The sequence below is a fragment of the Anomaloglossus baeobatrachus genome, chromosome 6 (assembly GCF_048569485.1).
Source record: "Anomaloglossus baeobatrachus isolate aAnoBae1 chromosome 6, aAnoBae1.hap1, whole genome shotgun sequence".
NCBI lineage: Eukaryota > Metazoa > Chordata > Amphibia > Anura > Aromobatidae > Anomaloglossus > Anomaloglossus baeobatrachus.
In genome coordinates this window covers 526436087-526459813 of record NC_134358.1, presented here as the reverse complement: position 1 = coordinate 526459813, position 23727 = coordinate 526436087, and the positions used below count along the sequence as shown (strand labels likewise).

Sequence of the window (23727 nt, the reverse complement as noted above, 5' to 3'; positions counted from 1 at the left end):
AGGCTCCCTCTTCAGGCAAATTACAAATGAACTACTGAGACCAAACACGGCATCATCTTTCCCATGTCCTGTTGTAACATTTATTTAAATGTTGTGTTTGGTCTCAGTAGTTCATTTGTAATTTGCCTGAAGAAGGAGCCTCTGTGCTCTGAAAGCTTGCTAATATAATTTTTCTGGTTAGCCTATAAAGGTATCACTCCTAAAATACTTTTGTCATTCTTGGGACATAGCCAGAAAAATCAATTGAAATACTAACACGGTACCACAATATTACCCTGTATTGCACATTGTGTAAAGTCTGTATTTGATAGGAAAACTGAATACCGAACCCCAGGTTCGCTCAGCTCTACTCCCTACACATGCTGCACAGGGCCTGGGTGGGGTATAATTTACATGCACAATAGCTCATGTTGAATGCATTATTGTAGTGATATATATTCCGCCACCATACTCCAACATGCCTATTAGAAATGAGTTATCGAGGTTGTCTGGCTGGCCAGATCTTCCATTCTAGGGGGTAATGACTTGCAGTCCCTCTTTGGATGTCTTATTAATGAACTGGGTTTGATTGATATCTAGAAGAAAAAGTTCCCTAAAGTGAGGACTTTCCCCTGTGCCTCTTCAATATACCCATCAATGTCTAGAATTGACATAGTGTTAAGTAATTCCCTCATGGCTCCGCTGTTGAGCAACGTGAGCTACTCCCCCAGGTCATTTTCTGATCATTCCCCATTGATATTCTAACTACAAGTGGACACCCTGAGAGATAGAAATATGGCTTCTGGCTAAAACTAGGGGATTGTAACGAAATCAGAAAGAGTTTAGTGGACTACTTCAATATTAATAAGGGTTTAGCCCCAGTAAATGGGTGTGGCATGCCATGAAGGCCTTTTTAAGGAGGGGTATTCAAATCTGAAATGAAGGTGGTGAAAGACAAATCTAGGAAAGTAGGGGAGAATTAGAAGACAAAGTCATTGAGGCCAAGCAAACTTTATCCAATGTCACAGTCTAGAGAGTGGGGCACTGTGGAAAGGGGCACAAAACAGCTTAGATGGTTCCAGTTGACACAAGAGGAAGGGGCAGACCTACTTCACATGGTTGGCTGTGTTCTCACCTAACTGATGGGACAATGTGTGTAGACTATTACAGAAGGTCTTCAATATTAGATGTCATCTGAGCCTGAATGTGCATGCTGTACTGTATCTGGGGGGTGAGGGGGCTGGTAATTTCTCTATACAGCTTGCAGTCTCAAAAAGATTTTTATATCAGAACAGGAAAACTATAGCTAAACACTGGCTGGTAAGCAATCCACCAAGTCTAGACTAGATATTTAAAAGCTTAACCACTACAGTTTTGATAGAAAAAAAAATATATTAAAAGGGATCCATACCAAAGTTTGGGAAACAATGGAGAAAATGGATAAAATGTCCCTCTGTAGTCTCTGAAGAGTTGGCTTATGATGTGACCTTTAAGGCGGGCTTTACACATTGCGACATTGCTAGCAATTGCTAGCGATGTCGAGCACGATAGCACCCGCCCCCGTCGCACATGCGATATCTGGTGCTTGCTGCCGTAGCGAACATTATCGCTACGGCAGCTTCACACACACATACCTTGTCTGCGACATCGCGGTGAATGCCAAACAATTCCTCCCTCAAAAGGAAGGTGCGTTCGGTGTCACCGCGATGTCACTAAGCCGGCCAATAGAAGCGGAGGGGCGGAGATGAGCGGGACGTAACATCCCGTCCACCACCTTCCTTCCGCATTGCCGGTGGACGCAGGTAAGGAGATGTTTGCCGTTCCTGCGGCTTCACACACAGCAATATGTGGTGCTGCAGGAACGACAAACAACATCATATCTGCAGCAGTAACGACATGATGGAAAGGAGCGACGTGTCACCGATCAACGATTTTTGATGTTTTTGCGATCAGTGATCGTCGCTCCTAGGGTTTACATGCTGCAATGTCGCTACCGGCGCCGGATGTGCGTCAATAACGACGTGACCCCGACGATATATCATTAGCGATGTCGCAGCGTGTAAAGCCCGCCTAACTGTCTTCTTTTATAATAGTCATGCTCCTAAAGAGTAAATTATTAATTTACATGTGGAGTTTGATATGTAGGTGCAAAGCCCTCATTATCTCTGAACGGGTGATGTTTAAGTTGGGAAATAGAGGGGCAGGAGGTTTAGAAGGGGTGGAATGGGTGTAAAGCGTTATGCTTTGATTACTTATGAATACTTGCAAAATGTTGTATTTCTTGTTGATATCTGTTATATCTGGAATCTGTTCAAAAAAATTGTTTGATTAAAAAAAAATAAAACTAGGTGTGCTGCCAGAATTTTTGCAGGGGTTGGGGTCCACCTGTCAGTGCTCCGACCATATGCCTCTGACTGTATCAAATTAGTCTGCATGGTTGTCATCCCAGAAGGAAGCCTCTTGTAATGATATTGCACAAGAAAGCCCGCAAACAGTTTGCTGAAGACAAGTAGACTAAGGACATGTATTACTGGAATCATGTCCTGTGGTCCGATGAAACCAAGATAAACTTATTTGGTTCAGATGGTGTGAAGCATTTGTGGCAGCAATCAGGAGAAGAGTACAAAGACAAGTGTGTCCTGCCTACAGTCAAGCATTGTGGTAAGAGTTTGGGGCTACATGAGTGCTGCTGGCTGTGGGAAGCTACAGTTCATTGAGGGAAACATGAATGCCAACATGTACTGTGAGATACTGAAGCAAAGCATGATACCCTTTCTTCAGAAACTAGGCCGCAGGGCAGTATTTCAACATGATAATGACCTGAAATACACCAACAAGGCAACCATTGCCTTGCTAAAGACACTGAAGGTAAAGGTGCTAGACTGGCTAAGCATGTCTCCAGACCTAAATCCTATTGAGCAGCTGTGGGGCATCCTCAAACAGTAGATCTTTAACATCCATCAGCTCTGTGATGTCTTCATGGAAGAGGATCAAGTGTCTCCTGTGAAGACCTATTGAGCTCCATGCCCAAGAAAGTTAAGGTAGTGCTTGAAAATAATTTGGCCATTTTCACTTAGGGCTGTATTCAATTTTGTTGCCAATGGTTTAGACATTTATGCCTGTGTTATTTTGAGGGCACACCATATTTACACTGTTATACAAGATGTACACTGACTACTTTACGTTGTATCAAAGTGTCAGATCTTCAGTGGTGTCCCATGAAAAAATATAATAAAATATTTACAAAAATGTGTGAAATGTACTCACTTTTGTGATATATTGTAAGCCCCAGATGCCCTAAACCTCTACTTAAGCCCTACACACCTTCACATTCTCTCAGATTAGTAGACTTAAATAAATTGTCCAAACTCATGATCCCACGGAAACCGTTTGGAGGCAGACCCTTCTGTTTTGCCGTTCCCATCCTCTCCAACACATTACCGGGATCACTTGGAAAGATATTGTTAAACACAAAATCTTAAAATGAAATCAGTTTAGGTTGCACTGAAGTAGAAAGAAGAACCCACATGGTCACTGATTTTTTTTCCCAGACTGTGATTTGAAACCATTGTGACAATAGGGCAATACAAATAGTTGTTGTTATTCCTTGTGGCTTAAAATCCCAAATTTCATGTCCTCAGTTAACTAAACCCTCCATTCGACTTGGAAAAATTTGAGTTTAAAGATTTTTCAAAATATATGTTTTACCGGGGAAATTTTGCTTTGGTTCATACTACAATCTGTGAATTAATTGCAGTAAGATTAGTGAAGTTGGAGGATTCAGGAGCTGTATGACACTTCGGAGAGGAGACATGAATGCTACTGAGAGGTGATGAAAAGAAGGAAGCAAAAAAAGCTAAGACTAAAAATTAGACAACTCACACTACAGAAGGACTAGGACTTGTAGGCAGAGTTTAGTTCATTGTACTCTACTGTACTGACCCACAGAAGAGGAATGCCCAAAGGAGGATTCCCCAGTGGAATACTTTGACAGATGTTATGTAAACGTAACTTTTTTAGGACAGTGATATATATCTTTTTAATTGACCCTATAGCTATTTTCAGTAGTACTACTTACTATTCCAGCCTTTTGTTAACCCTGTACCAACAATTTTAGATGTGTTGCCGCCATCAATTTCTAAATTAGTTCAATGTCTAATGTTCAACTTCTGATCTGTGTTTTATGTCTTGTGAATATAATATGTCTGTAAGAGATTTCCAAATCACTGCATTCTTGTTTTCTTTACATTTTTCACAGCTTCCAAACTTTTTGGAATTGGGTTTTTAAAACAAACAAAAGTAATTTTTCTTCATGCTGATAGTAAGAACTTTTTTATTCATTCCTGTAATAAATAAATAAAAGGTAAATCTATTATGGATTAATGTTGTCACACAATAAGACTGTAACATTTCAAATAGAGAGCGTAAATAGTTTTATTAAGCAAATTATAAATACAGTAGTTGTAGTTATTTAAAATATTATTTAATATCATTGTACAAGAATTATATCCCTATTTAAATCTTACTATAGAAGTCCATGTTGCTGATAATTTAAAAAAAAAAAAAAAAATTATATATATATATATATATATATATATATATATATATAATCATCAGACTTTTCGTTAAAACATATACGGACATATAACAAAGATGGAAAATCCAACATGCTTCTCTATATACAAATTTAGCCATATTTATACAATTATATACAGTAGACCAAAACATCATGAATGTTTGCTTAAATAATTGAATTAAAAATCACTGCTTACAGGTTTAAAATTGAAAGAGAAGAACTGATCAATATACTAATATTACTGCCCTGGTCTTTAGTAAACAGAATGTGGCCCCAGCTTTAGCTGCGGCTTGGCATATTGAAGACAAGTGTATATTGATTAGTTTTATTTTTACATTTTGAGCCTGTAAGTGCAGATTATATATGTGTTAACATGTTTGAAGTACAGTGTGGTAATATATAAAATAACCTGAGATTTTGACAAAATTATGAGAACATAAATAAAAAGTTGGCTTGGTATTTTATCTCAAAATCACAATGTATCATATATGTTAATAAAAGTCCACAGAATTTTGTAACGCAAAGTACTTGAATCAGTTTAGTTTAGTTGTTGTCCACTTGTTTTTATATTACAGATAAGTTTCTTCTATTATGTCACTACTTTCCTCTTTTTCATCACAACTGGTTTCTTTAACCAGTGACACCAAACTGGAGACTGTTGTGCTGGGATCCAGTAGTTTTACCAGGGGTATGTTTATATTCCTCTCTTTAAAGATACGACTTTGTAATGTCATAGCTGACATTGAGTCGATCCCCAGAGAACTGAGAACAGTATTGCTACTAATGTCACTTGAGCAGACTCCAGTGAGCTCAGTGACCACTAACAAAATGTAGTCATCACTGGTTTGTCTTTTATCATCAGCAGGTCGTTTTTCGTTTTGGGTTTGATTCCAACTCTTCATATCTTCTACTATCACATTATAGAACCGCGTCTTCAGTCCTGGAATATTTGACAACATACTTTCATACATGCTTTTGAAATTAAATTTGACAATTACTTGAATTGAATTATTTATGTGAAGACATTTCTTCAGATATTCATGAATTTCCACAGCATTTAAAAGAAGTATCCCTTTTGCTTCTAAGAGTTTATGAATTTGGTGTTGATTGAGTAAGACTCCAAGGTTGAGTCCACCCCAACAGATCGATTGTCCACAAAGACCCTTATTTCTTCTGTATAGGCAGAACATGTCTAGAAAGGAGTTGGCAGCTGCATAATTTGCTTGTCCTGCATTTCCAAGAAATGAAGCAACAGATGAAAAGCACACAAAATAGTCAAGGTTCATGTTCAATGTGGCACGGTGAAGATTCACTGCTCCATCTACTTTTGGGCTGAGAACTTTCTCAAAGTGGAACAAATTTAGATTCTGCAGAACTGCATCATGAAAAACAACAGCACTGTGAAAAACACCTTTTACTGGGATATTTGGAAATTTAGTTTTCATTAATTCCATGGCTTTTATTACTTCGGGATAGAAGGAAATATTACATTGTATGGAGACTATCTTGGCACCTTCCTTTTGATTCTGAACCGCAGTTAACTGTTGTTCCATTTCTGGGGTTGGCTTTCTTCGAGATAAAATTGCGATGTTGCTACCACCATTGTTCACAATGAATTTCACAGTTTCAAATCCGAGACCAGTCAGACCTCCTGTGACAACATAAACTGCATTATCTTTGAAAAGCATTGGATCTGGTGCTGACATTGGTATCTTTGAGATTGTACCGTTTAGCTCAATTACAGGTAGGGACTGGGTTACAAAGTAGCTGGTTTCTTTAATATCCAATCCAGGTTCATGCTGGACCAAAACTTTTGGAATGATAATATTGGTTTCTGAAGATATAGAATAAAGCCACTTGTGCAGTTCTTTTGCATTCTGCTGTAAATAGGCCTTCTGGAAAGGAGCCAAAATATCAAGGAGGTGAATGTGAAAGTCTTGTTTGCTGCTAAGAATTATATTGTGCCAGTTTTTCACATTTTTATGATCAGATAACAAAACCAAATCTTTAAGAAGTGGTAATGTATTAAGCATTTCTATAGTGACAGCTCTAGCTGTAGGTAGAATAACCATTGAAGTGCACTGTTTATCAACCACACTACTTCCATCAGATATCACAGGTTCCCATCCAGACTCTTTTGCTGTCTTGGACAAAACTGTACATAGAACTGACTTTACATCAGACGTTAAAATAGCAAGTTTAGGCTTATTCTTTGCACGTGGTAGTTGATTGTGCAGAATTTCCCAGGCCAAGATGAAGAATGAGATACAAGGTGCATTTTTTATCAATGGTGCTTTTTTGACTAAGTAACAAACATTTTCTGGAAGAATGACATTAGAGGTTGCAGTGATCGGATAACAGGCAACAACTCTATCACCAACGTGGATTTTCTTAACAGCTTTGCCAACAGCAGTCACAACACCGGCAAAATCCAGAGCAACAAGCTCATGCTTATCATTAGCCAAAGAATTCCAGTACAGAGTATTCCCATATTTCCAGCTTGAAAGGCTGACAGCAAAATAATCATCTGTGTGGGTACAAATTTGATCAACGCGAATCTTTAAATCTTGGCTGTTAAGCACAGAAACATTGAAATTGGTTTGCTCAGCAGAAATTTGAGTTACTGTATAAGGCTCCGAAGTATAAAGGGTAAAATTATCAGATTTTATTTGCCGTGTTCTCCTTTCAGTAATGGTGGGAGTAACTTCACTAGTATAAATTGAACCCTCTTTAATCCAGATCTCTGGATAGTCCTCTGGATTATAATGAAGAAGAACCTGGGCTAATGCCTCAACATCTTGGGAACTTGAAGAGCTAAGGTCGATCAGCTGAAATGTTATTTCAGGTATTTCAATGATACATGCTCTCGTCATTCCAACAAAAGCAAATCCAGGGTTTATGCGATCCACCGTACTGTCAACAGTTCTGAATGTGACTGTCCGAATGGAAGGCTTGGGGGTCTTTTTTCTCATTGTTAAAATCAGCTGTTGATAGACTTCACAGCATTTCGATAGATACTGTGTAAGATTATTTGGAATATCTTCAGGCAATGATTGGATTCCCCACATAAACACAACATCTTCACATTCACTGTTAAGAAGCTTATGTGCTTGAATATCTGAATTCCAATTGTCGAAGGGAATGTAGTTCATTTTTTTCTGCATGTAATTTGGTAACTTTTCACCTATTCCAACTTTGTCAGAATAAATCAAAAGCTTTTGCTCATTTTCTGATGCTTGACTGGATTGTGAACTCTTTCTCCAGTTTACATGAAAAAAAGTGTTTTCTACGTTATTTGCAGTTTGTTTTACAAATGTCAACTTGGCACTTCTAATTTCTACTAAAATGTAACCATTGATATCTGCAAAACATCCACATAGTTCAATGTACTTCTCTGTTGTTTTTATCAATTTCATGTAGACAATCATTTCTTCTTGAAGAGGCTGTAGCATCGTTAAACTTCCTATGGATGATGGGAAGATTGCTGAGTCTTTCGCACCTGTTCCAACACAAATTCCCATTTGAAGAAAGCAGTCTAAAATAACTGGATGTATGTGGTACTCGTACATTGTTTCCCTGACTTCTTCACTCACTGTTAATCTGGCAATTCCTTCATGAAGATCTTTTCCATAATGAACATCGCCCAGTTGTTTGTAAGCCTTCCCATACTCAAATCCAAATGTGGAGAGTTGCTCATACACATTTTCTGCTTTGAAAATTGAAGTACATCTCTGGAAGATATCTTCAGCTGAGATTTTTTTGTCTTTGTTTAGTTTACAGTTATGTCTTTGTATTTGCCCACTTGCAAAAACATGGGATGTTAGAACTTCAAAAAGTGTTACTTTGTCTTCTTGGTGTAGGTTGACTTTTAAGTCCACAGAGTCTTGGTGGAGAACGCAAGGGCTGGAAAAGGTTGCACTGATTTCTAAAGAACTTAAAGGCAATTTAGGTTTAAAGCTGGTAGCCGCAGCTGCCAATCCAAGTTCTACATAGAAAGCACCTGGAATAAGGGCAGATCCTCCATTTTTATGTTCATAGACATATGGTGTAATGACTTTAGAAACCTTACATTGAAAGTCAGAGAAATCTTCACTCACGCTATGTATTAATGGATGGTTGGGACTTGATGATGTTTGGCTCCCTTGTCTAATTTTTTCATATTTAATATCTTGCTTGATGCAATCAAATTGATATCTTGGAATTGTTGATGGTGAAGATTTATATGCATCGAATACATTACTCCAGTCAGGATTATATCCTTGAGTAAAAAGTGACATCAACATGGAAAAGACCGTTTCAAATTCTTTTTGGGGCTGTATAGCAGGTAATACTGTTATATTTGCTCCTAAAGTTTCCATGATGTTCCTTTGTAGTGCTCTCCGAGGACCTATTTCAATGAAAATAGGATTTTCTTTATCTCTTGCTGAAGCTTCTATAGCTTGTTGAAAGGCAACTGGTTCACGAATATTTCTTGCCCAGTAATCACCAGTGGTGAAATCTCTTCTGGATGCTAGCCTACCTGTCACTGTAGAAATAAGATCAACTTCCATATTTTTTTCTTCCAAATCATGCAGCATGTCTTGTACCTCATGTAATATAGGGTCCATCATTGGGCTGTGGTATGCTGCAGGAACACTTAGCTTTTGGTGAAAAATATTCTTTTCATTGTAATTCTTGGTCAGCTCCTCCTGTAGTTGATCTATGGAAAAAGTGTCGCCCGACAATGTGCATGAAGTTGGACTGTTGTAAGCAGCAATGCATACTTTTTCTTTGTATGACTGAATTATTTTTGATACTTCTGTCACTGGTAGATTGCTAACTACCAGCATACTGCCCCCGGTGACTTTGCATTGCAGCATGCTCCTGTAATAAATAACTTTTACAGCATCATCAAGTGAAAGAAGTCCTGAACAATGAGCTGCTGCAACTTCTCCAACTGAGTGTCCAACAATGCCATCTGGCTTCACCCCCCAATGTGTCAGAAGAGCAACTAATGACACCTGAATTGTAAAGAGCAGCAACTGGGCCACATCTGGCATTGAGAAATCGTGAAACCCCGTCTCTAACAATTGCAGCACAGAAAGGGAGGTGTAAGCTTGGATCAACCTATCGATTGCTATACATTTTGCTCTAAACACTGGCTCATGTTCAAGTAGCATCTTACACATTCCTTTATAAAGGACTCCATTCCCACAGAATATAAACACTATATGAGGACTGGATTTAGCTATAGGGGTGTATTTGCTCACAGTTTTTAGCTGTTTATGTAAATGAGTTATGGAAGATGTGAGAAATGCTGTTCTATATTTGTAATTTAGATGACTTCTCCTGCAAGCTGCTGTGTAGACCAGGTTCTCCAGGGATAATGATGTTGCATTGCTTAACGCTTGTTTTGTGTCTTCAATACAGAGTTGAAGGGAATTGCTGGAAGCTGCCGATAATATAAATAATTCAGCTGATCTTTTTGAATGATATTTAGGGTATTCTTGAGTATGCTGTTTTACAACAATATGAACATTAGTTCCACCAAACCCAAAACAATTTATCCCTGCCATTCTCCCAAATTTGATGTCCTCTTGCCATATTTCTGGACTAGTTGGAATTTCGAGATTGGATTCCTCTATTATTTTGATGCCATTTTCTTTGGAATAATGTAAAGATGGAGGAATAATTTCATGATGCATCATGAGAAGAACTTTAATCAACCCAGCAGCCCCTGCAGCAGATTCAGTGTGACCAATATTTCCTTTAACTGATCCAATCTTCAGTGCTTTCATTCCATTACGACGTTTTTTCCCAATGATATTTCCTAAGCTGGTAGCTTCTGTTGGGTCACCAGTTGGTGTCCCAGTACCATGAGCCTCAACATACTGCACAGAACTTGGATCTGTTTTAGTATAGATATGCTGTAGTAAAAGTTCCTGCTGATGTTGAGATGGTCGTGTGATTGGTGATACGGAGTGTCCATCTTGGTTTACTGCACTTGCAGTTAGAAGACCCCAGACTTTACAGTATTCTTCCTTAGCCTGAAAGACATGATAAAAGATGTTAAACAGAATGCTCACAGCAAACAATAATGGAAGATGAGATAATAAACACTTTTACATCAAAGTCTAAGTGACCATGGGTAAAGGAAAAATCTCACTGAAGTATTGGTCACTTTGGAGAAAAATGGACAGTAGACAGTGAGGCAGTAGCAGTGAGAAAGTTGAAGATTGCAATTAAAGTGTGAGGAAAAAAAACTAAAATTAAATGATAGCTACAGATGATCAAAAAGATTTATTGTATCCAGATCTGAGATGTGACTAGGTCTCACACATTGTCATGATCTCATGAGGTGACAGAGGCAGTTAGGATTGAGACTGTAAACATATCATACCTTTTTTAAGGGTTTTAGAAGAACAATGCCGCAACCTTCTCCTCGTCCATATCCATTAGCTTGTTTGGAGAAAGGTTTACTAACACCATCAACAGAAAGCATTTTTGCTTTGCAAAGGGCAACAAAGATGCGAGGTTCGATGAGACAACTCACACCGCCACATATCGCCATCTCACAATCACCTTAAATATACATAAGCGAATGTAAAATTTTAACACAAACACAAATGTACATACTGTATATTTAATATTCTTCACTGTTTCTATTGAACACTGAGTTTTGGAGAGACTAAAGATGTTTTATGACATCCAAGAAAAGTTGTTAGGTCACTGTTTCAGCCTTGATCGTCCTAGCAAAATTCACCCCTGTTCCATGTGAACAAATTTACGTTAAACTATTACTGTGGCTCTGGAAAATTCTCAGAATGTATGCCTACATTGAAGATAATACAGGAATCCCATTCACAAAGAAAACGTTCCCTTCAGAACACTACATTTGCCCACTTCCTCCAATATTCATAGTAGGATCTCCTACATTTACAGTACTCACAACTGACCACCTCCTGCCCAAGTAATCTTTCACCAGTTAATACAGTAGGGTCACCTTCCATTACCTTTGTGTGACGCCCTGGCAAAGCCAGGTTGTCACAAAAAGAGTTAATCCTCCTTGGTAATCTGATCCCACACCGGTGCAGCATGACAAACCACATCCCCCAGGGTAAGAGAAAAGCAGAGCAGAGGGGAGGGGCTGGAGCAGAGTGTGTGGAGAGACAGACAGAAGAGGAGTCTGGAGTTGTAGCTCCCAGGCTGATAGCAAAGCGTGCTCCGAGAGGGCCGGGACAGGCTGTAGTGAGGAAGGGGCCAGAGGTAGCCGGAGCAGGGCGGTGGCCCCTCGGTACCTAGGGTGACCCGGATCACTGCAGGGGAGTGGATTCCCCGTTCCCGGCTGAGGAGAAAGAGGAAGAGAGTGGAGAGAAAGGCACTTGGCTGCAGGGAAAGAACAACAGGAGCTGCTGCACCGTGTGTGGGACACTAACACCCCCGTACCGAAGACTGCGGACACCGGCAATTCCTAGTTACCAGTGACTCTGTGTGAAATACTTGTGAGTACGCCCGTGCCCTCGGGCACCACACCGCAGCACTGCGCCCTGCTCCCTGCTTACCCCATCACCGGGCCCCGGGACAACCAACCCCCTACCCACGGAGGGGAGAAATAACATCTAGCTGCTCCATATCATCACTCCCGGGATCCCCGTCCAGAGCAGCGGTGGTGTTCCAATCAACACAACCGTGGATGGCGTCACGGACAATATAAATCTCCCTTACCAAACCCCCTTTTACTGTGGAGCCTGGGATCACAGACCGGGTCACGCCACCGTGATACCCACAGAAGTGACCTCGTGGCCCGGATCTGAGTACCCCCCTGGTCCCTGGGCGACACATTTGTACCCCTGTTTATTTCTAATTTTAGTGGCATGCCGGGTATTCTCTTGCCTGGCGTGCGTCACAACAGGAGAAGATGTAAAGATAGCCCCTGGTGATAAGAAAAGGGGTCACCACCTCACACTCACCTGTGGCGCATCTCTGAGCTTCCTCTGCTTGCAGTGTTTGAACAGCTCACACTGGGTTAGCAACAGCATAATCGCATGTAGCGTGCACCCCCCACCCTATAAAAAATAATGGAAAACCCTGCCCACTCACCCCCGGAAGTGATCTGATATGACTTACTACATGTGGGCAGAGACCAAAACTGCCCAATTAGTGACTTTCATTGTGATTCAGTTCAAGTTTGGGTCCCAAACCAAACTTCAGTTAAAGTTCAGCTGACACCGACAAACCGAATTTCCGTGGGCCCGCTAATCTCTACTCATATGTCATGACTTGCTCTTGATGTAATAATGATGCAAGGCCTAGTCAGTGCAAAAGATGCCAGGAGCTGAAGAAAGACATAAGAAAAGGCCAGGTTGGATGGAAGAAAAGCACCAAAGCAGTGCCTCGTGGCAGATAAGGGTGGGTTGGGTGAGTATCCTTATTTTCTTAACTTGTTTAAGGATGAAGTTGAATTTTATTTGCATAATTTTATTAATTTTAACTCAAACCGATATGCTCATCTCTAGCCTTTCAGTGGCTAAGGAAGCATTAGATAATTATGCTCTGAGCTCTGTCATCAAAGCTGTTCACAAGAAGAAAGAAATTCTAAGGCTTTTCTTCATATTTCAGTCTATATAAACGTTTTTACCTTGCCTGATGGCTTGACATGCATAATGTAAAGCAACTAAAGATGAAGAACAGGCAGTGTCAATTGTTAGAGATGGTCCCGTCAGATTAAAGCAGTATGATATCCTGTTAGCAGCTATACTCGTTGCTGTCCCAGTCCCATTAAAGTGATTAATGTTTTCTGGAGAATTATAATAGATAATGTCGGCATCTCTGTTCATGAGACCTGTAAACGTATAAAATAGTATATTATACTGAGGTATCATTATCATTTATTTACTTATTATTCTCCTCCACACAGTGGACTAATAATATTGTAAGAAGAGCATATAAAAATAATATTTATAAAGAACAAAAAGGTAAAATACTAAACATTCTAATAACACTGCACAACAAATTTTAGTTATCTTATTTTGAAACTGCTTCTATAGTTAATGAAACCCTGTGATTCTAAATATGGCATCAGTTTTTCAATACCTTCAACTGTTTCAACTGTGGGGTGGCAGGTGGATGACAGCGGTTTCGTGCAGGCAAATGTGCTTCTATGGGTCAGGACCTGTAGAAGCGCATTTGCCTGTGCAAAACGGCCGTCGTCCACATGCCACCCCGCGTCCCCCTCTCCCTCGGTGTTGTTACCCCTGGATGAAATAAAGCAATAGAAACCAAGAAATCTGGGTGAGTGCCAACCTATTTTCTTGTGAAGTGAACTGGATGAATTTTTGATTTGAATTTGGCTGAGCACCCCAACGGCTTGTGTCTTTGCTCCAGAGCTCCACTGATGCTGTGATTATGACTATAGCTGTGTTTCTCTAGTGCTGGATGATTGCTTGCTTTTTGGTGTATTCTTGGTCAGGGGTCAACATCTTCCCCTCGAATTCGAACACTGATTTTTTTTAATAACGTCCATACTCTGCACCTTTGATTGACGTGTATATCGGGGTCAGGCCTTTGTGGATCGGATCCTCCTTGTATATTCCTCGTCCTGTATCTTGTATTGCATGCCCCCTTTTCCTTATTTAAATATAACGCCACACCACTATTGCTGATGTTAGCGTGCAATACAAGACGCAGGGTGAAGAATATACACCTGGATCCTGAACCACAAAGTGCAGTGCATTTCTTCTACATTGATTAAAGATATTTCTGCAGCCAAGCATCTGATCTTTGAACAATTGGTATGCTTGGATTCAACATCCTAGTGCCGCCTTTACTACAAATAGCAAAATCCTAGTGGTTAGTTTCCTTTAATTATGCACAACTTGGGGCCATTTATGGTACCCCAGAGTGTTTCCTATGCAACTTACTTTTATTTGCAAACTTTTTTTAATTAGATATTTTAGAGGAATTTATTAGACTAATTTTCTTACCAATAAACACTCCAGTTTTACTTCCATGTATACTTTCTGAGGCGTAGCCTGCATCTTCCAGAGCTCGGTATGTGCATTCAAGCAGTAACTTTTGTTGTGGGTCCATATTTTCAGTCTCTGGTTTATTAATTCCAAATACTGTGTTGTCAAATTCAGCAATCCTTAATTAATTAATAAATAAATAACGTTTTTTAGTCTTTTTAGATGTATAAAGATCTTCTTTATACTTTAGACATGTAAATATTCATGATACAGTACAGGATTCCAACATCAGTTGGACAGTCCAAATCCCCCCAAATATGTTTTGTCTTCCTGGCGCTCAGGTTCAGCACATCACTGATCAGGTTGACAGATTACTGGAAAGGGCTGGTGAGGACCGAGCAATCTTGGTGCACATCGGCACAAATGACAAAGTTTAGAGGTAGGTGGAATGTCCTTAAAAATAATTTCAGGGAATTAGGCTATAAATTAATAATAATACCTGTAAGGTGGTATTTTCTGAAATTCTGCCTGTACCACATGCCACGCCAGAGAGGCAGCGGGAGATTGGGGAGGTAAATAAGTGACTCAGAAATTGGTCTAGGAATGAGGGTTTTTAGTTTCTGGAGAACTGGGCTGACTTCTCTGTTGGCTACAAGTTCTACTCTAGGAACGGGTTGCATCTCAATGGGGAGGGTGCAGCTGTGCTTGGGAAAAAAAATGGCTAGAAGAGTGGAGGAGTGTTTAAACTAGGGACAGAGGAGGACAATTACAATACAAAAGGGGAAGATAGTGCAGTTAGAGACCTGAGTACAAGTAATGAAATTGGTGGTGGCATGAGGGCAGGGGTGAGGACAATCAATATATTAAGCAAGAGTAGAAGTACGGAGAAATACATCAAGTGGATGTACACTAATGCCAGAAGCCTCACCCAAATATGATAGAATTAGAATTAATATTGTTGTAAACAAATATGATATGGTGGGGATAACGGAGACATGGCTGGATAAGAGCTATGACTGGGCTGTTAATGTGCAGGGATATAGTCTGTTCTGAAATGGCCATACAAATAATTGAGGGGGAGGTGTGTGTTTATATGTAAAATCATCCTAAGTGAAAATATATGTGATGCTAATGAATTGTAGAGGCCCTATGGGTGGGGATAAGGGGAGGGAGAAAGAGTAATAAAATACTGATAGGGGTTTGTTACAAGTCTCCGAATATAAAGGAAATAGAAGAAAATATTCACATAAAGCAAATAGATGAGTCAGCGAATCAGGGGGACGTCATTATCAAGGGGGACTTCAACTACCTTGATATAAATTGGGGAACAGAAACCTGCAGGTCCAGCAAAGGCAACAGGTTTTTGACAACAATGAAGGACACAATACTAAATTATGCAAGATAGTTAAAACAGAGGAGGATAATTTAATATTGCAGAGGGATTTGTGTAGGCTGGAGTCTTGGGCTGAGAAATGTGTTGATCCAGGGAACTAGTCTGATTGCTGTATGTGGAATCGGGAAGGAGTTTTTTCCACAATGCGCGTATTACTGTCTGTGGCATGGTTTTTTTTTGCCTTCCTCTGGATCAACATGTTAGGTTAAGTCATGGGTTGAACTCAAAGGGCTTAGGTCTACCTTAAACCTTAAACACTATGAATATACTGAATTACAACATTTTCACGCAACTTCAAGTTGCACAAATTTTTGCAACTTTTGAAAGCAATTTATGCTGGAACTCTGGCTAAATTGTTTTGCTGAATCTGCCCCATAGTTTTTTCAAATCTACTGAAAAATGGTTGTACCATATGAAATACCGTATTTTTCGCTTTATAAGACGCACTTTTGTTCCCCCAAATTTTGGGGGAAAGTAGGGGGTGCATCTTATAAGCCGAATATACGTGGGGGGGTATATATATATATATGTACACTGCAGGGTCCAGGGGAGGTGGGGGCGCTGTGCTGGGGGCAGGTGAACGCTGCGGGCTGCAGCCTTTGATCTCCTGTTCCCGCTCATATAATATGCACAGCCGCTGTCCATCTCCGGTGGTGCTGAAATCGCACGCAGTGAGAGGCTGGGGCAGCGGTGCATATTATATGTCTCTGCGCGCCCCTGTGATGGTACATGCCCCCCTGTGTTAGATTTGGCCCCCAGGCTGCTGCTCATTCTAAAATAAAAAAGCTTTACTTACCCCCTCCAGCGTTTCTACCCATGTCCCTGCTTCCACTGTGATCAGGCACTCAGCGATGATCTCAGTCTGCTGTGCCGATCACATGACCGCACTGAGAACCAGGAAGTAAGGAAGAGAAGCACGGAGGGAGACAGGAGGGAGATAAACGCTGGAGGAGGTAAGGAAAGAGTGTTTTATTTTACTATGGGCAACAGCCTGGGGGCGATATCTAACACAGGGGGACTTGTGCGATCTATATAGGGGCCATGGACAGCACTATGGGGGCGATATCTAACACAGGGGGACTTGTGCGATCTATATAGGGTATATATCACCACCCATTACCCCTCAGGCGGGGTATCCCCAAGGGACAATACCTTCATCTGAGAAGGAACTGTTCTGATCGGAGTGAATTTGTGGCTAAGGCTGCTGACTTGAGATCCCGCTTCCTGGAGAAGGGGTATCCGGATCGGATTCTCAAACAAGCTTATCAGTTTTCCCTTGATCAGGACCGGACAAGACTTCTTTCCCGCCAATCTAGACAAAATGATGAGGGGGGAGTTGTGAGGCTCATCACCACGTACACTAAATGTGTCCCAACCATCAGAAAAATACTTGAGCGACACTGGGGTATCCTTGGAATGGATACAGACATAGCTGACTGTATTAAACCTCAACCGGCGATCACTTTCCGTAAGAACCGCTCGTTGGATGATCGACTAACTCACAGCCACTTTATACCCCCTAGTGTGGAAACCACTTGGATTCCAGGTAAACCATCTGGTTGCTTTAAGTGCGGGTCATATGTTGCCTGCAAAATCATCAAGATAGTTAAGGAATACGCCAGTACCTCTACGGGTGAATCCCTGACCATTAGGGAATTCATTAATTGCAAAACAAAGGGGGTGGTGTACCTTGCCACTTGTCATTGTGGGTTGCAATACGTCGGTAAAACTGTGCGTGAATTCCGTAGACGTATTGGCGAACACATGGGGGACATCAGGAATGATCGTGATACCCCTATCGCCAGGCACATGAATACACATCACAGTTCTAACAGGGAAGCCATTGAATTTATGGGTATCCTCAAAGTCAAAATGTCCTCCAGAGGTGGTAATTTGGATCGTGTTCTACTACAAAAAGAGGCCAGGATGATTTTTCATCTTAAAACTTGCCATCCTGATGGCCTCAATGATCAAATCAACTATGGCTGCTTCATTTGATTGGCTGCTTTATCTGATAGGCCCCCCTTCTCCTTCTAGCCGCTGGCTGATCTGTTCTTGTGGAAGGTCTAGCCTTGCCTTATAACCAAATTCTTTCTAGCCCACTTTTTTGGCCCCTCTTTATTACAAGATGACAGGGGTTTTCAGGGAGCCTGCATTTCTGCTGGGTTTTTCTACATTATGATTAGGTCCAGCTATGGATAAATTAAGGATAGACAATTCTCCTTACTTTTTCTCCCTTTTTTTATGGTGCTTTACCATTTTGTATATATTTGTGTTTCACCTGCATGTTTTCATTTACAAATGTTGTGGCAGTCTCTCCCTCCCCCCCCTCCCCCTGCCTATCTGTCTCTTGTTTGGCAGGCATGTTTTTTGTACTTTGTATGATCTTCATAGGCACCATTGTGATGTTTGGTCGCTGGTTACCATTGGCGACCACTGCATCCCGTGCTTTACATCTTTGTATATGATCGCCCATTTTGAGTAGTGTTGGGGTTAACCATGTCTGTTGCTAGGATATATGCACAGCTAGCGGCTTTTCTTTGGCTGCTTTGTCCTGGACTGGTGATGGGTCCATTGTGATCTATTTACATATCACTAAGGACGCTTTTATTGGTTACTACGATACATTTCTTTATCGTCCCTTCCATGGGAGACCCAAACCATGGGTGTATAGCTAGCGCCTCCGGAGGACACACAAAGTACTACACTCAAACGTGTAGCTCCTCCCTCCGGGCTATATACACTCCCTGGATGACAATCTATCCAGTTCAATACTTTGTGTTTCAGGAGGAACACACACTTGCATTCTCTGATATTTTTTTCTCATTTTTATTTTATTTTAAAGATTTGGAAGAAAAGCGGGTCCAGTCTGGACTCCCGGCATGTCCCTTCACACCCCACTCTGTCGGCGGTGCTGTTAAGGTTGACTTTATAAGGCTGGAGCCTTCACATGCCGCGCTCCTTCACATCCTCTAAGAGGCTCTGGGTTGAAGTGGGAGCCTCCACGGTCCTCTCTGCTTGCAGAAGACCGGTCTCCATCCGCAGCCCTGTCTGGTCCCTGCTGGAAGGAGCATTTACCCCCCTCTCCAGGGACATGGCCCTGCGTCTCAAAGCTAAGTATAGAGACATTTTTCAGGGGTCCCGGGTACTTTTATTAGGGGGACAGTATGTGTTTTAACGTTACTGTAAATTCCGGCCGATTCTGGGGATTTCCCCTGAGAACCGCGCCGAAGGTGCCTGCTCGTCGGCCGCATTGTTAAATCTAGGCCCCGGCTTCTGTTTGGGCCTAGTTTCGGTTTTGGCTTCTCTGCATGTTTTGCATACAGCGCCGCCCACCGCCCGGCCAGCAGAGGGGAGGGCACTCCTCCTTGGGGAGATGTCCCCTCCCCTGTATGTCGTCCTGTATCTCTCTGCCCTCCGTTTTTCCCGCTCTTGGGCTTATACACGCCCCCCCTCTTTCTCCCAGCGCCATTTTCTCAGAGTTCTTGCGCTAGAGGGAGCTGGATGCTGCAGCTGCATACTGTCAGGAAGGCTGACACTTCACAGGGGAGCGGTGGAATCCGGAGGGCACACAGAGAGCACGGGCTGGTAAGCCACAACCTCTGGTTGTGGACTTTTATTACACTCTCAGGCATTCTACAGGAGTGTATTCTGGCTGCAGAGCCTCCACCATCAGCAGCATGTCTGTCACTAGGAGCAAGGCTGCAAACATGTAAGCTCATTCTGCCAGAGCCAAGCACATACCCACATTGTGATGCCTGTGCTAACATGGTTGTGTCTCAGCCTGGAGCCTCCGCAGGGGTCCCTCCGGCTGCTTTGGCCCCGGTGGCTGAACCCCCGGCTTGGGTAGCATCTTTTTCGCAAGCTCTTTCCAGGTCTTTTGCCGACTCCATGGGGCAGCTGTCCCGGACACTGCTGTCCATGCATCAGCCCCCTTCACAGGGTGCTTTGGCTGCTCCTAGCTCTGCAGAGCTCTCAGAGCATGTCCCAGGACCCCGTCCCCCTAAACGGAGACGCAGGGACCCTTCTTCCTCCTCTTCCCACGGCTCTGATTCACGTGCCGAGGTGCAGGGCGAGGAGGACTCGTTTACTGTGGGCTCAGACGCTACCTCTATGTACCCCATTGACTTGTCTGAGGGAGATGCGGATGTTAGTGACTTGATTGCGTCCATTAACTCCGTACTGAACCTCAACCCACCAGAGTCTGAGGAACAAGCCTCTCTGGTAGAGATACACCAGTTTACCTCACCTAAGAAAGCTAGGAGTATGTTTTTTAACCACTCCAGCTTTCAGGCCACTGTTACCAAACCCAGGGCCTGTCCTGACAAACGTTTTCCGAAGCGTAGTTCAGATGACCGTTTTCCTTTTCCCCCAGAGGTGGTTAAGGAATGGGCTCAGTCCCCAAAGGTAGACCCTCCGGTGTCCAGAATCTCAGCCCGCACAGTTGTGGCTGTGGCTGATGGCACTTCTCTTAAGGATCCCACTGACCGCCAGGTTGACCTTTTGGCCAAGTCTGTATATGAGGCGGCTGGAGCCTCGTTCTCCCCGTCTTTTGCGGCAGTGTGGGCTCTCAAGGCAGTCTCTGCCTCTCTGGAGGAGATGCATTCCCTCACCAGGGACTCTATGCCTGAGCTGGAGACCTTAACTTCTCGAGCTTCGGCTTTTGCATCCTACGCCATGTCTGCCATCCTGGAGGCTTCTCACCGCACGGCGGTGGCCTCCGCTAACTCCCTCGCGATCCGCAGGATCTTGTGGCTTCGAGAGTGGAAAGCAGACGCTTCCTCAAAAAAGTACCTTGCGAGTCTCCCTTTTGCTGGGTCCAGGCTGTTTGGGGAACAGCTGGATGACATAATCAAGGAGGCTACTGGCGGGAAGAGTACTTCCTTGCCTCAAACTAAGGCCAGGAAACCTGTCCAGGGCAGGATCCAATCGAGGTTTCGTTCCTTTCGTTCCTCTAACTGGTCATCCTCGAAGCCCTCGACCGCGTCCACTACCGCAGCCAAGGATCGTAAACCAAACTGGCGCGCAAAGCCGCGTCCTCAAAAGACCGGAGGAGCCGCTGCCACTAAGGCGGCCTCCTCTTGACTACCTGGCTGCGCCAGCAACGTCCTTGGTCGGTGGCAGGCTCTCCCACTTTGGAGACGTGTGGTTCCAACACGTCACCGATCAGTGGGTGCGGGATATTATCTCCCACGGCTACAGGATAGAATTTTCTTCCAGCCCGCCAAACAGATTTTTTCTGTCCACACCCCCTTGCTCCAAGGCCGCCGCCTTCTCTCAGGCCGTGGCCTCCCTGCAGGCCAACGGGGTAATTGTTCCGGTTCCCGCCCGGGAACGGTTCAGCGGTTTCTACTCAAACCTCTTTCTAGTCCCCAAGAAGGACGGTTCCTCCCGGCCCATCCTGGATCTCAAGCTTCTCAACAAGCATGTTCAGGTGCGGCACTTTCGCATGGAATCTCTGAGATCGGTCATTGCCTCAATGACCCAAGGAGATTTTCTGGCATCCATCGACATCAGAGATGCCTATCTGCATGTGCCTATTGCGGTCTCACACCAGCGGTGGCTACGCTTTGCAATCGGAGAGGAACATTTCCAGTTCGTGGCTCTTCCCTTTGGCTTAGCCACGGCCCCTCAGGTGTTCACCAAGGTCATGGCAGCAGTGGTTGCAGTCCTGCACCTCCAGGGATTGGCAGTGATTCCTTACCTGGACGACCTTCTAGTCAAGGCCTCATCCAGTGTAGACTGCCAGCGGAGTGTCTCTCTCACTGTCGCCACGCTAGTTCAGTTCGGGTGGCTTGTCAACCTGCCCAAGTCCACTCTGACCCCGACCCAGGTACTTATGTACCTAGGGATGCAGTTCGAGACTCTGCCGGCACTTGTCAAGTTGCCCTTAGTCAAACAGCAATCCCTTCGTCTGGCGGTGCGCTCTCTGCTGAGGCACCGCCGTCATTCCATCAGACACCTCATGCGGGTGCTGGGTCAGATGGTGGCGTCAATGGAAGCGGTTCCATTTGCCCAGTTCCATCTGCGTCCCTTGCAGCTGGACATTCTCCGCTGTTGGGACAAGCGGATCTCTTCCTTGGACAGGCTGGTGGCTCTGTCATCTCAGGCCAGGAACTCCCTTCAGTGGTGGCTTCAGCCCCTCTCCCTGTCTCAGGGACGCTCCTTTCTGACTCCGTCCTGGGTGATACTCACCACGGATGCCAGCCTCTCCGGTTGGGGAGCGGTATTTCTTCATCACCGAGCACAGGGCACTTGGACTCCGTCCGAATCAGCCCTCCCGATCAATGTGCTGGAGATCAGAGCTGTGTTTCTAGCTCTCCTAGACTTTCACCACCTGTTGGCGGGGAAGCACATTCGGGTTCAGTCGGACAACGCGACAGCGGTTGCCTACATCAATCACCAGGGCGGGACTCACAGCCGCCTGGCGATGTTGGAGGTTCAACGAATCCTCCAGTGGACGGAGGACTTCAAGTCCACCATATCTGCAGTCCACATCCCAGGCGTGGAAAACTGGGAGGCCGATTATCTCAGCCGTCAAACCGTGGACGGCGGCGAGTGGGCCCTGCATCCGTCAGTGTTCAGATCGATCTGCCGCAAGTGGGGCACTCCGGAAGTGGATCTGATGGCATCCCGGCACAACAACAAGGTTCCGGTTTACGTGGCTCGCTCCCACGATCCTCAAGCCTTCGCAGCAGACGCACTGGTTCAAGATTGGTCTCAGTTCCGTCTGGCCTATGTGTTTCCCCCTCTAGCGCTCTTGCCCAGGGTTCTGCGCAAGATCGGTACGGAGGGCCGTCGAGTCATACTCATTGCTCTGGACTGGCCCAGGCGAGCTTGGTACCTAGACCTGCTCCGCCTGTCCGTAGAGGTGCCGTGGCATCTTCCGGACCGCCCAGACCTTCTCTCTCAAGGTCCGTTCTTCCGCCAGAATTCTGCGGCTCTCAGATTGACGGCGTGGCTCTTGAGTCCTGGATCCTGACAGCTTCAGGCATTCCCTCTGAGGTCATCTCTACCATGACTCAGGCTCGGAAGTCTTCCTCGGCCAAGATTTACCACAGGACTTGGAGAATTTTCCTGTCCTGGTGTCGCTCTCTCGGCCGTGCCCCTTGGCCGTTCTCCTTGCCGACCATCCTGTCTTTTCTACAGTCAGGCCTACAGTTAGGTCTGTCCCTCAATTCCCTCAAGGGACAGGTGTCGGCTTTGTCGGTATTGTTCCAGCGGCGTATCGCCCGACTGGCTCAGGTGCGCACCTTCATGCAGGGCGCATCTCACATCATCCCTCCTTACCGGCGGCCCTTGGATCCCTGGGACCTTAATCTGGTCCTCACGGCCTTACAGAAACCCCCTTTTGAGCCTCTCAGGGAGGTTCCCTTGTCTAGACTTTCACAGAAAGTTGTCTTTCTAGTAGCCATAACTTCTCTCAGGAGAGTTTCTGATTTGGCTGCGCTTTCTTCGGAATCCCCCTTTTTGGTGTTTCACCAAGACAAGGTGGTTCTTCGTCCGACTCCGGACTTTCTCCCTAAGGTGGTGTCTTCCTTCCACCTTAACCAGGACATTTCATTGCCCTCTCTTTGTCCGGCCCCTGTGCATCGCTTTGAGAAGGCGTTGCACACCTTGGATTTGGTGCGGGCGCTCCGAATCTATGTGTCACGCACCGCCATTTTTCGGCGGTGCACCTCACTTTTTGTGCTAACCACGGGTCAGCGCAAGGGTCTCTCTGCTTCTAAACCGACCCTAGCTCGTTGGGTTAGGTCGGCTATCGCCGATGCCTACCAGTGTTCTCAGGTGCCTCCCCCGCCGGGGATTAAGGCGCACTCGACCAGAGCTGTCGG

General features: G+C 44.0%; 1 protein-coding gene across 1 annotated transcript in view; it reads right to left on the bottom strand.

Annotated features, from left to right (window-relative positions):
* Positions 1 to 4597: 4597 nt before the first annotated feature.
* Positions 4598 to 23727, bottom strand: part of LOC142243519 (mycocerosic acid synthase-like) — a 33484-nt gene continuing 14354 nt past the window's right edge. The window contains exons 4-7 of the mRNA XM_075315529.1: positions 14518 to 14678; positions 13173 to 13376; positions 10935 to 11116; positions 4598 to 10581 (exon numbers count right to left, since the gene is read on the bottom strand). Of these exons, the coding sequence (XP_075171644.1) occupies positions 5125 to 10581; positions 10935 to 11116; positions 13173 to 13376; positions 14518 to 14678 (6004 nt within the window). The 3' untranslated portion in view covers positions 4598 to 5124. The remainder of the gene's footprint in view (positions 10582 to 10934; positions 11117 to 13172; positions 13377 to 14517; positions 14679 to 23727) is intronic.